The 14,098-nt window shown below is 39.8% G+C and overlaps 1 protein-coding gene across 17 annotated transcripts in view; it reads right to left on the bottom strand.

Annotated features, from left to right (window-relative positions):
• Positions 1–14,098, bottom strand: part of Macf1 (microtubule actin crosslinking factor 1) — a 337,023-nt gene that overhangs the window by 82,736 nt on the left and 240,189 nt on the right. For all 17 annotated transcript variants that reach the window (XM_071617700.1, XM_071617705.1, XM_071617701.1 and 14 more), the window contains 5 exons: positions 13,821–14,062; positions 12,284–12,413; positions 11,445–11,644; positions 7,454–7,949; positions 5,302–6,773 (listed from right to left, as the gene is read on the bottom strand). In XM_071617700.1, the coding sequence (XP_071473801.1) occupies positions 5,302–6,773; positions 7,454–7,949; positions 11,445–11,644; positions 12,284–12,413; positions 13,821–14,062 (2,540 nt within the window). The remainder of the gene's footprint in view (positions 1–5,301; positions 6,774–7,453; positions 7,950–11,444; positions 11,645–12,283; positions 12,414–13,820; positions 14,063–14,098) is intronic.

Here is a 14,098-nt window from a genome sequence, read left to right as displayed (position 1 = left end):
CCTACAACCCCAGCCCTTTCTTCCTTCCTTCCTTCATTTATTTTTTTGAGACAGGGTTTCACTAAGTTGCTTAGGGCCTTGCTAAATTGCTGAGGCTGGCTTTGAATTTATAATTCTCATGCCTCAGCCTCCCCAGTTGCTGGGATTACAGGTGTGTGCCACCATGCCCAGCTAAATTAAGAGACTTAAAAGACTTTAAAAATAATTTATTTAATTAATCTTATTTTTCAGTGTACTGGACATTGAACTCAGCACCTCATGCTCGGAGCTACATCTCTAGCCCTTTTTGAGACAAGATTCACTAAATTTCACAGAGGCAAGCCTTGACTTGAGATCCTACTGCCTTAGCCTCCCAAGTAGCTAGGATTAAAGATATTTGCCAACATACCCAGCTTAGGGACTTTTCTTGTTCTGGTCTCAGACTAGGGTATCTAGCTCCCCCAGATAAAAGCTGCAGTGTATTGAGTCCCTGACCTTGAGCTCTGCTGGCCTGAATTAGGAGTGGAATAGTCCAAGGGAAGCCTACTACCACACCTATATCCCAGCAGCCCAATTCATCCATGTTTCTCTCTTTTTTCTTTTCTTTCTGTGACTACCCTCCTCCACCTCCCCTGCCCTTCTTTCTTTTAAATGAACCCAGGGTTGCTGTACCACTGAGCTACATTCTAGGCCCTTTTTAAAAAATTTTATTTTGAAACAGGATCTCACTAAATTCCCCAAGTTGGCCTGGAACTTGTCATTCTCCTGCCTTAGCATCCCCAGTAGCTGGGATTACAGGAAAGTGCCACCACATGCCAGGCTTCTTGATGCTGCTTGACAATATGATGCTAAAAGTACCACCCACATCCTTTCTGACTAAGAAGTCAACATGGTTCCCGTGGAGTAGCAGAGGTGCAAGGGAGGGAAAGAGTTAAGACTCAGAATAATCTCAATTCTTTTTTTTTTTTTTAATTTTTTAGTTGTTGATGGACACAATATCTTTATTTTTTATGTGGTGCCAAGAATCGAACCCAGTGCCTCACACATGCAAGGCAAGCACTCTATCACTGAGCTACAACCTCAGCCCAATCTCAATTCTTAACAAGTAAAATCTACCCAGGGAATTTCAGAATGAGGAAAGCCTCTAGCTATTGTAAGAACTAACAGATTTCTTTCTACCCTTCCCATTAATGTCATACTGGGGGAATTCTTTTGCTCAAGCTTCAGTGATGTAAGGGTCCCTCCTTTCTTGTTAGTCTCCTGTTAGGCACATACAATTTGATTTCCTCAATAATCAGAGACTCATTTAGGAAATGGAATTTCCTAAAGAGATTATTTAGTCTTTTCTTCCAATTTTCTGAATACATGCTACTTACTTTCCTTATGATTTCTGGAAAGGCTTTTTCCTTTCTACTTTCAACTGAGAGCTGAACCCAGTAAAGGCCCTAACTCAGGAAGATTGAGGTCTTTACCTTCTTAGAGTGGAAAGAACTCTTTCTCATTCCCATCTGAGAGGTTCTATTGCTTGACCAGATTCTATAAATTATTCAGAGGAACCAAGGGAAAGCCTTTCCTAGGAATGACTTTTAGTTTTTCTGTGTTCACTTAAGGAGGAAAATTTTTTTTTTCCCATAGACTAAATACAGCTGCATGGATTTATCAGCCCTATTGCACAGCTCCAAGCAAGCCTGGAAGTTCTCCACAGATCTGACTAGTCCTTGTGTTTTGACCATTCCCAGTGGAGTTAGCTAGGTCAAAGCAGAGCCTGTGTTTCTGTCTCACATATCCATATACTATTCCCTTATGCAGATTCTTGTGTTGAGAGTATGATCCCATTGAGGAGGAGGAGGAGGAGAAGAGCTGAAAACTTAATGTTGTTTTTAAATATTTATTGTCATTTGGGGGGGGATGGTTCTTGAATCCAAAAGAAGAGTCATGAGTCTGGTCTACTGCTGGACTACATCACGTTAACCCAGGAACTCGACGTTCACAACATGAAAATGACTCAGTCCTCAGAATGGGTCCAAGATCTTCCCTTTTTATAGCCTCTAGGGGGCTGTGGAACTGACACAGTTTTCCCCTCTCATTGTTTTCACTTCCCATGAGTTCAGCAGATCAGCCAGGAATATTCCCCTCCCCTCCAGACCAAAGACCTTTGCTGGGAGGAGGCAAAAACTTCACCAAACTTTTGACCTCCCTAAAGGTAGACTGGTAAAGCAGAACTTCTGATTTGCACATCAGCTCTTGGAAGGATACTGATTTTTTTAACCCCTTTATTTATTCATTTTTATGTGGTGCTGAGGATGGAACCCAGTGCCTTGCACATGCTAGGTAGCGCTCTACCACTGAGCCCCCTAATCATTTAATAGTAACTAGCTATTGACTTAATGATGGGTCATAACAGGGTTGTCAACACCAGTCTACTGCACACTCTGCCAGTGCCTGGCTGACTGGTCCCAGCCTTCATATCCATGGTATTCATGGTAGGAGGCTTATTCTTAGAAACCAATGAACTGAGTTGGCTGTGACAAGCAACTAAGCAGCTACTGAGCTCCTGAGCACCAGGAGGTCTACCTCATAGTTAATAAAATTTCAACAGCCTTATTTACTTCATTTTCTAGCTCACTAATTATTAGAAAAGAGGGGATAGACTGCTACAGGCAGACCCAGTAATGGCAGAGCAAAGCAATAGCAGTAATACACTTGGTATCATTGGGGCAATGGTTCCAGGATCCTTTGTGCCCCCAGATACCAAAATCCATGCGTGCTCAGGTTCCTTATATAAAATGAATAGTAATTGCATCTTCCTATAGCTGTAAATCATCTCTGGATGATTACTATAATACCTAATACAAAGTAAATGCTATGCAAATTGTTATACAATATTGTTTTAAAATTTGTATTATTTAACTCTGTATTATTTTGCATTGCTATTTTTTATTATTCCACCCCCCCTGAAATATTTTTAATACATGATTGGTTGAACCTGCAGATGCACAGAGCCAACTGTAATACTTGCCATCACGGGAAAAAATACTTTATTCTTGATTTCTAAGAATAAGTCTTGGGGGAAAAAAACAGAAATTACCTCCTCACTATGCACCTGTACGTATAGCCAATCTGAACAGTTTAACACTGCAGAGGCCCCAAACAAGCACTTCAACATATTTCTCAAATTGCACAGCAATTTAGAAACACAAAGCAGCCCCAAACCTCTCTAATAGCCTTGAGAATATGTTCATAGGGGAGAACTGCACAATATTTTTAACATTAACTTGTACTCATTAAGAAAAACTTACAATACAGTATTGTGAAAATTAGTCAAACAAAATTTAAAATAATTTCTACATAAATTAGAATCTGGTTAAATGAGACTATTTTTGAACCTATAGGGATAAGCTTCAGTTGTCTAAAAAATTTATTTAGTTAATCAGACTATTAATTCCAGTAACCCAGCCAGGTCAACTGGATAACAGACACATATCTGCAGAAGAGTCTCTGCTCTCCAGGAGCTTACAGCAGAAAAGGAAAGAAAAGCATGCAAGATGGCAGAGGGAAGGCCACACTGCTACCAGAGAAGAGGTGTGGGTGTTTTGAAAAGGAATAAGCATTGCCTTATGGGCTTGAATTTTATCTATTTATTCTTTCTTATCAGGGTGCTCCAAGAAATCAAATAGGATGACTTCTGTTGCTTCAAACTGTACTATCTCCAAATGTGATAAGGGGGCCTTCAACTAGTGTCCCATTTCATACAGAATGTCCCTTAAGCTCCTAGTGGGGCCTTTGTGAAACCTTTTTGCACTTCAATTTTGTCTACAAAGTCCCTTCCAGGAAACATGTGGCTCAGACCTGATGTCAACATCCCCTCTTTATACATTCTAAAAGAGAAGAATTCTAGCCAAGCACAGTGGCTGTATATCCAGCAACTTTGGAGGCTGGGCCAGGAGGATCATGAGTTCAAAACCAGCCTCACCAACTTAGTGAGGCCCTAAGCAACTTAGCAGGACCCTGTTTCAAAATAAAAAGGGCTAGGGATGTGGCTCAGGGGTTAAGCTGCTGGAACAAACTGTTGAGAGTATCCTTTCTAAATCTATTCCATGTACCATGAAAGACACAGTGGCTGAGTGAGACATTTTTAAGTATTAATAACAAAGGAAACTCTTGGGCAAAAGGCTCAAGAGTTGCCCAGTGCAGTGGTGCCTGCCTGTAATCCCAGTGGCTCAGGAGGCTGAGACAGTAAGGTTTTGAGTTCAAAGCCAGCCTCAGCAACGGTGAGGTGCTAAGCAACTCAGTGAGACCATGTCTCTAAATAAAATACAAAATAGGGCTGGAGATGTGGCTCAGTTGGTTGAGTGCCCCCAAGTTCGATCCGTGGTACAAAAAAAAAAAAAAGGCTTAAGAGTTATTAGTCTAGACGGGCAGGCCCTTGGCCAGCAGATCGACACTTTGGGGTCCAGCTGTCTAATCACTGTGCTTTATTTATTTGTTTATTGATTTAGTGGTATTGGAGATTAAACCCAGGGGGACTCTTCACACTGAGTTACAACCCCAGCCCTTTTTATTTTTTAGCAGGGTCTCACTAAGCGGCCAAGGCTGGCCAAACCTGTGATTCCCCTGCTTTAACCTCCTCAATAGCTGGGATTACATTTGTGTGCTACTGAGCCTGACCTGTTGTTTAAATTTAAATCTCAGGGCTAGAAATTTTGACTCAGGTAAAGAACTAAAATATTTCTGTGATTAAGGTAGTATTTCTCAAACCTCCTACAGGCAAAGAACGTGTACTCTTGAGGAGCCTGAGCTATATTTTTAAGCTGCTTTCTGTTAAATGGGAAATTTCTTTGAAGTGTCACATCTCATTCACTTCAATTCATGAGAATTTTACATCTTATTCCAGAATACATCAATAATTTCCCCTGAAATCTGTGTAAAATCAACACTTTAGAAAACGAGCCCTTGTCCATCTTATGGTTTCTCATAGCTCAATTTGAAAAATAGGTACCAGAAGATACCTTCACTGAAGTTACCAAAACAATTAATTTGGCATCTCAAGAACTCCTAAGAGGAGATTCTTAGCATAAGAATTAAGACTTATATATTTCTTTCTATATCCTTACTTTGTTATAAAAACTGAAACAAACCACAATAGAAACATGTTCAAAACAGTCTCCATAGAAGTCCAAGAGACTGTTCAGTCTTCAGCATACTTTGGCAGTGATGCAAATGAGACAATAGAACTGTCTCACTCAGCTAGAATTGAAGTTACAAGCAAGGAAATATATGTATTAGATAGAAAAAGAAAAAAAAAATAAGGGTGAGACTTACTTTAAAATCTGCTAATTGTTGGTTGATGACATCCACTTCAGTCCCCACTATCCACTGGAGTGCCTCTCCCTCCTCCGCTGCTGTGGTTGCATCATTAAGTACTTTCAATTTTCTATAGAAGTCCTCTACTCGACCCAATGTTAGCTCCAGCTGTTCTTGGCGAGCTTTCCCCCTCTCTGTCAGTTTGCCACACTGTTTATTCAGGGCTTCCAGCTCCCTCTTGAGACCTAACAAGTCCAGAGTCCCCTCTTCTTCTAGCATTTGTCGGCACTCTGCTTCAGAGGCCTCTATGTCAAACTTGAGGGACTGGATTTTGTTCAGAAATAGCCGTACATCCTCAATTTGGGATTGGAGGCTATCCGTGTCTCTGCCAATAGCACCCATGCCATCTAGCTCATCATCCAGGTCTGCCAACTGAGAAAACATCTCTCGGACTCGGCAGTGAAACTGGCCAATGCCCTCCAGCTTGTTTTCCATTGTCATGCAACCACTGTTCACTCTCTGTTTCACTTCTAGGAACTCTTGCTGAGTGACCTCAGCTTGATGTAGAAGTTGGGACACATCAGATCCATTTGGGGCATCTTCTACCAGCCCCTGAGTGAAATTCCTCAGATAGTCCACTTGAGGCTCCAGTGCCTGCAGCACTTCCTGTTGAGCTCTTAGCTTCTCCAGGTTCTTGTTGCTACAGGCTTGAGAGCCCAGAGCATCAAAGATTTCAAGTTGGTGTTTGGCTCCTTCAACCTTTCTTTCAATATTCTTAAAGCTTTCCTGAAACTCCTTGAGCCTCTGAGTCATTTCTTCAAGCAACCCAGTTTTGGCCTGCAGCTCTTCTGTAATGGCATCCATATTCTGGTTGATCTCAGCCTTCTCATCCCGGATACCATCCTCATCGGTTTCTGAAAAGTTAATCAGAATGTCAGCAGCACTATTCAGTATTTCCAGCAGGGAGCGGCGCTTTTCCACCTCACTCAGCATAGCCTTTGCTCTCAAGAGACTGGATTCTAGTTGCACTGGATCCAGAGTGACCTGCAATTCAGACATCTTGGCTTTACAATCTTCTATCCATGGCACAAGGTCTTCCACATGCCACTGATACTTCTGAGCTTTCTGCATACAGTCCTTGAGCCTGGATTGTCTGTCTGCAGTTTTTTTGCTAAGCTCTTCCCAGTGGCTTTTGAGTTCAACCAACTGGTTTTGTAAAGTCCTTTTCTCTTCTCCAGGGGGTACAGAAAGCAGCAGAGATTCCCCCTCGGCCACAATCACTTCATAGGAACCACTGTGTTGATTAAGGCTTTTCTGAAACTCTTCATTCTCCTGTAGTTGAGACTGTAGCTGCTCCAGTTTTGCAGAAATTGGGCAGCTTTTTGCTTGCTGGCTTTGTTTGTCATCCAACCAGGTCTTCAACTCATCAAACATTTGCTGGAACTGCTGGGTGCTGGCAAGAGCTGACTGGAGTCTGTTCATGCGATCGGCTGAAATGAGAAAACAAAACTGAAATCAATCAAGCCTGAACATGGCATTAAAAATGTTTGTTGAGAGTAAACGGTCTAATCTTAAGGGAAGGGAAACAAAGGTTAATTGAGAATCTACCATAAAAAAGACATACAGTTAGGCTCCTTCACACACTATATCTTATTTAAGATCAACTTTGTAAGGTGACTTGATTACTTCTAAGCTAGTGGAAACTGAAAGTCATAAAAATTTACAGAAAAAGAGGCAATAAATCAATGATAAAATTTGTCTTATGTAAGGTCATCATAAGAAGTCCAGAGTACATTTTCACTTTGCATATATAGGGTATGAGCTCAAGTATGTGTGTACCTGTAATATAAAGAAAAGAAGTATTAGTGAAAGTGTGCAAGTAACTCCACCTATTAGTACATCTATGGGCATGAGAGGCTACCTGTTGGCTGACTTTGAATCAGAGTTTTTATCTCTAGGACTGTGCTATGTAAAGTTCCAGATACTGCCAGAGTTCAGTGTGCAATAACTACAGCAGTTCTCACTGTCACTGGAAGAAGGAACAGGTTAACACTATTCTGAATCCAAGAGCTACTCCAAGTCATTTTAGATTCTTGGATCTACTACTAAGCCATTCCTTTTTTCTGTTGCCACTAATAATGGCAAGAGTATGTTCCGCACCCTAACTCACCTGCAAGGTCTTCTAAGCCTTGGAGTGGCAGGGTGACTGTCTCCAAACGCTTCTTCAGCTCATCCTTGAGGTACTGCTCACCAATGAGCACAGAGAGTTCATCACACAGTGTTTGAGCCTCCTTTATCTCATTGTCTAATTGTTCCAAGTCAGATCGAATCTCACTGGTCTCCTCCAATTGTTGTTTTACAGCCTCAGGTTGGGTGCTGATGGCTGACTGGCCACTCAGTCGCTGTCCAACTGCCTTCACTTTTTCTGATAAGTCCTGGAGCAGTTCTTGGTACTGGGTGCTTTTAACAATAGCTTGGTCAATTTGGCTGGAACGGGAATTGAGTTTGTCAGTCAGCTCGACCCACTTCTGATTGATGCTTTGGAGTTCTTTCTGTACTTGGCTGGTAGATGGAGATACATCTCCAGGACCTGTTAGTATGCCCTGAGCTGCCTCATTCAGCTGCTCGTGCTGTTGCTTGCGTGTTTCAAATTCTTTCAGCATAAACTAAAACAGAAATGACATCAAGATGTTTAGACAGAGAAAACACCTAAAAGCAGTGTCAAAACAAAAACTGATTCTAGATTGTGATAGCCCCTTCTAAAAATAAGCCAGAAAATAAGGACCAGGCTATCATTATTATTTTTTTAAGCCAGTCAAAATTACTGTTTTGTTTTGAGGGAAGGTGTACTAGGGATTGAACCCAGGGGCACTTTACCACTGGGCTACATTCTTAATCCTTTTAAAAATTTCCCTATTTATTTTATTTTGAGACAAGTTCTCACTAATTTGCTGAGGCTGGACTCAAATTTGCAGTCCTTCTGCCTCAGCTTCTTGAGTGGATAGGATTAAAGGCATGTGCCACCACACCTGGCAAAAATTACTGTTTTAATGTAATGGGCTGAGGCAGTATTACTTTTAACAACTGCTTCATAAATAAATATTTTGAAAGGATCATTGATTGCAATTATTTTATTTTTTTCCCTTATTTGTCCTACTCTGTTTTACTAAGGTCGGCCTGGGCTAGGAAACCAGATTGGTGTTTATCAGCTTTGCCATGCAAATACCAGTCCTCTGAATCTGGAGTCTGGAATAGTGGGTCCCAGACCTACTATATTACTGGTTGGGCTTGCCATTTCTACTTTCAATGCCACTGCTTTTTTTGGTTTCTTTACTGGAATTCCTACAGTACCTGTGATCTATATATTACAACGTAGCAAAATTAGATAAAGGGTTATATAAAGCAAGGCACATGTCTTCTAATTTGTTTTCTATCCTCTACCCATCTCAGAAAAGATATTAGGATTACAGGCTCTGGTGCCAGAGTGCCTGAGTTCAAATCCTGACTCTCTAAACTCACCAGCTGTATAAGTTTAGGTGAGTTTTTAGAAATTCTTTGAATCTCAGCTTCCTTACTAGTAAGATGGGGATAGCAAAATATTTAACATGGCTGGTGAGATAATTTGTGGAAAGCACTCAGCATTTACAAAATACAAAAATAAGACATGATCAAGAAAAACAAATATGTAAAGAATAAACTAATCCCAGCAGCTTGGGAGGTTGAAGCAGGAGGATAACGAGTTCAAAGCCAGTGTTACCAACAGTGAGGCACTAAGCAACTCACTGAAACCCTGTCTCTAAATAAAATACAAAATAGGGCTGGAGATGTGGCTCAGTGGTTACGTGCCCCTGAATTCAATCCCCAGTATCTGCCCCCACAAAATAAACTAATAAAATGCAGTAAAATTAAAAAATGATAAAAACATTGACATAATATAACAAATTGCTATGAAAGCACAGAGTAAGAGTGATTAAGACTAGTCATGACAAAAGGAAGAATGAGATGTTCCATAAGTGACAATAAAGAATGAACAGGGGCTGGGGTTGTGGCTCAGTGGTAGTGCACTTGCCTACCATGTGTGTGGCACTGGATTCAATCCTCAGCACCACATAAAAATAAATAAACAAATCTAGATAATTTCTAAAAAACAAAAGAATAAACAGGAACACCTATAATCCAGCAACTCAGGACAGGAGGATTAAATTTGAGACCAGCCTTGGTCACATAGTGAATAGGAATTTCCCAAGCAGAACAGAGAGGCTGGTGAAGGGTCCTCCAGGGGAAGGCCTAGCAAAGGCACAGAGCCATCTGGGTGTGACATGTTTGAGAAAATTATCTGGTGTAGGTATAAGACTGGGCATATGAGGATGGAGCTGGAAATGACAAACTAGACAAGCTGGGACCAGACTACGAAAGCCTAGTTATTTGGATTTTGTTTAATAGCCAGCCAAGAGTCACTGAGCATTTTAATATCCCCAGATATGTGATTTAAGGAGATAATTTGGTAACCAGCGGTGGGATGGAGGGAAAGCCCATTAGGAGGCTCTTCTTATGTTATAGTCCAGAGAGCAAGCCTATGACAGGATGGATAAAAAAATCAGAATACGGATCAGGGACCCCAGCAATGCCTAGGCCCTTTCAAGAAGTCCACAAGCCAGGTGTGGTGACCCACACCTATAATCCCAGAAACCCAGGAGGCTGAGGCAGAAGGATTTCGAGTTCAAATCCAGCCTCAGCAACTCAGTGAGACCCTATCTCTAGATAAAATATAAAAAAGGGCTGAAGATGTGGCTCAGTGGTTAAGCATGCCTGGGTTCAATCCCCCGGTACAAAAAAAAAAAAACCCCAAGAATTCTACAAGGTCAAACCTATTTTCATAATAATACTAAGATGTTAACTGTCATAAATGTTCAATAAAATTTCTCAGAGACTACCTGATGTCTAATATTACAACAGATTGAACATGTTACGTATGTTAATGTGATGGTTTTATCATTGCTATTTTTAAATGAATATATATTTTAAAAATTTCTATTTTAATACAGTAAATTAAATATCAATAGATAAAATACAAACTCTATAGATCCTCAATATCTATTTTTTTTTTTTTTTGGTACCAGGGATTGAACTCAGGGGTACTCAACCACTGAGCCATATCCCCAGCCCTATTTTGTATTTTATTTAGAGACAGGGTCTCACTGAGTTGCTTAGTGCTTTGCTTTTGCTGAGGCTGGCTCTGAACACGCAATTCTCCTGTCTCAGCCTCCAAGCTGCTGGGATTACAGGCATGTGCCACCGCGCCTGGCAATCCTCAATAACTTTTAAGAGTATAAAAGAGTTTGAGAACAAAAACCTTGAAAACCACTGAATTAGAAAAATATTTGTAAGTAGATTAACCAGGGCTCAAAAATTATTTGAATGCAGAGCCCAAAAAGTTTCCTTCAGAAAGTACTCTTAGTTTTAGGTAACCTGGTGGGAGGGGAGAAGAAATATAAGAGTTTGGGGAAGAAGTAGAACTAGGAAAAAATTCTAGGCAGAGTTTCATTGGAAGTGACATGATTTTGATCAACCTAAATTCTATAATGTTAGGCATAATATAAATCAACTTTTTTGAGGTTTGGCCAGTAAAAAATCTTTAAAACCAGCAGATATATTATATTAAGTAATATGGATTACTACCATTGAGGATTAAAAATAAATTATTCTATAATTTCACCAGGAAACATTTTTTTCATTCTTGTATCTACCTCTTACTGCCTCTATTAATGATATTAATAATAGTTATTGACTATTTACTATGATAAACACTTCATAAGCATCTCATTAAAATTGAGGAAAAGTACCAGGCTGGTTGCCCATGCTTATAATCCCAATGACTCTAGTGGCTGAGGCAGGAGGATCACAAGTTTGAGGCCAGCGTGGGGAACTTAATGATACTTTGTTTCAAAATAAAAAATAAAAAGAGTTGGGGATGTAGTTCAGTATTAAAGTGACCTTGGGTTCAATCCCCAGTACTAGGAAAAAAAGTATTGAGGAAAACACTGAGAAGTTAAGTGACTTGTACAGGGTCATATGAAATGTTCTTGCTGGGAGCAGGATTCAAACCCAAATTCACATGGCTCAAATTTCCGTGCTCTAAAGCATTAAGCTACACTGCTTACCTGGACCTGCTGCTTTTGTGCATTCAACATATTAGGGTCAATAGACAAGGGGCCCAGGACTCCCATCATCAGTTCCTTTTCCATTAGCCAGGGCCGGAGCTGGGATTCTGCAGCCTGGAAGCAGGCCAGATGGCTTGCAGATTCCTCTAGCTGCTTTTGCCGAGTCACAGTCACCTCAGTGGCCCTTTCCCATCGGGAATCTGTAGAGAAGAAATGAGATAATATAGATCTTTACTATCATCAGTAACTGATACGATCCCTAAATTAAATTCCTAATATATTACAAGAAATGACCCCAGGAGTATTATTTAACATTTTTTAAAATAAAAAAATAACCCTTTAAAAATTTTAACTAAAGAAATACAAACAATTGTGTATTTTCATTGGGGTAGTGGTTACATGAAACTACATGTAATAAAATTGCACAAAACCATACACATATGCAAAATATGCTGCATATATTATTTTATTGCCTGCTTAAAATTTACTGTATAATAAACATTTTCATGCCAATATTCATTTATACTATTTACGATTTATGTTATGAACATATATTATTATTCATGATGTTGAATATGTAGATTTCCTATCTTCAGTGGTCTCTTTAGTTTTTGATGAGAGTAGACTACCAATTTGACTGCCCTAGAAAGCCACAATTCCAACTCTGAATAGAATTTCTAAAACTTTTCCCTATTCAGATTCATTCTCTGACACTGCATGGGCCTCTTGTTTACAAAAATTAATTAAAATTAATTCCTACTTTATAGGATGTGCTGAAATTCTGTTTGCTTTAGACACAAGCAATTTAGTGAATATGAAACAACCCTGTGACAACATACTGAGCTCTTCTTCAATTTTCTTCCAATTTTCTGCTTCTTGTGAGTTGGGATACGCCATCAGTAATTCAGCTAAAGCTTGCTTCACTTCTTGGACCTTTGGAGAATTCTGTTCCAATTCAGCTAGGAAGGCCTAAGAAAAATATCACACATACCATCAGATTCTAGACAGGAAACAAAGTTGTGATTAGAATAGAAGATTGACTGGGTGGCAATTATAGTCTCTTCTCTGATGATTTTATTTATTTATTTATTTGGGCAGAAAGATCTTCTCTGATTCTATCCAGACTTGATTTGTGGGTTTTTTTTTTGTTTTTTGTTTTTGGTACTAGGGATTGGTACTAGGCAGTAAACCACTAACCCACATCCCCAGTCCCATTTTGTATTTTATTTAGAGACAGGGTCTCACTGAGTTGCTTAATACCTTGCTTTTGCTATTGCTAGCTTTGAACTCATATTTCTCCTGCCTCAGCCTCCTGAGCCACTGGAATTACAGGTATGGACCACCATGCCCAATAGTACTTAATCTTTCAATATTTACTTTAAAATAAAGTCAGGGCGGTAGAGGAGGGCAATGAGAGCACATGCCTATAATCCCAGTGACTCAGGAGGCTGAGGCAGGAGGATAATAAGTTTGAGGCCAGCCTCAGCAATTTAGCAAGGTCCTAAGCAATTTGGTGAGACTCTGTCTCAAAATAAAAAATAAAAAGGGCTGGGGATGTTGCTCAGTGGTTAAGCATCTTTCGGTTCAAGTCCCAGTATTTAAAAAAAAAAAAAAAATTCTAGATAGCAGGATTTAAGTTTATTTAAGTACATCAATGAAACTCAGTAAGTAGTAATTATCACTTCTTATTAGCTAAAAGTGCCAAGATGTGATGACGACTACATTTCATTAGTTAGCAATGATATGTGATGTTCAACTGGAGCATTATTTTCTGGTACCACCTGCAGTTTTAAGAATGCACTGTAATCAGTTTTTTTGTTTTTTGTTTAATATTTATTTATTCATTTATTTTTAGTTATAGGTAGACACAGTGTCTTTATTTTTTATTTTATATGGTGTTGAGGATTGAAACCAGCGCCTCACGTATGCTAGGGGAGAGTTCTACCGCTGAGCCACAACCCCAGCCCTGTAATCAGTTTTTTAGGTCCCTCTAAGAGTTGGAAAAGTGCTTCAGAGAATGGTTTAGCTCTCTTGTAGCATCACATAAAACATCTTTAAGTAATCCCTTTTTCAATGTGCTAATACTTTGGGGGAAGTCTAGTCTCTTTCTGCAAACTGGTTTTGTTTCTGAATCTAATTTATAACAACTTTTAATTTTGTTTCTGAATCTAATTTATAATAACTTTTAATTTCACAGGTAAAAAAAATTCTCTGGGAGAGGTTGGGCATGTTAAACATTTGGAAGTCAAATATAATGTTTATCGCAGCCTGGGATGTTGGCCATATCTCACGCTTAGGTCCCTGGGCTAGGGAAAGAAACAGGTGCAGCAGAGTATGCCTCTTAGTGTTGGGATGCAACTAATGTAAACACAATACCTTATTAGATTCAGCTTGTGCCTTCACTGTTTCTGTCTTGGTTGGAGACAAAGAGGCATCCATGGCTTTCAGGACCTCCTCTTTTGATTCTAGCCACTGCAGCACTGAGCGTGCCTCTTTCTGAACTTCCTCCATTCTGCTGAGGACAGCTTGAAGGCTTTCCTGGCGTTCCCGAAGTACTCCACCTAGTTTCTCATACTTCAAGTTTACATCTGACAAGTCACACTGTATCTCCGTCAGATCTAGTATCACAGAAACAGAAATCAGACTGGGAATGG

This window comes from Marmota flaviventris, chromosome 10, assembly GCF_047511675.1.
Source record: "Marmota flaviventris isolate mMarFla1 chromosome 10, mMarFla1.hap1, whole genome shotgun sequence".
NCBI classification, from domain to species: Eukaryota; Metazoa; Chordata; class Mammalia; order Rodentia; family Sciuridae; genus Marmota; species Marmota flaviventris.
Note: the sequence above shows the minus strand (reverse complement) of the source record. Positions and strands in the feature narration are given on the sequence as shown.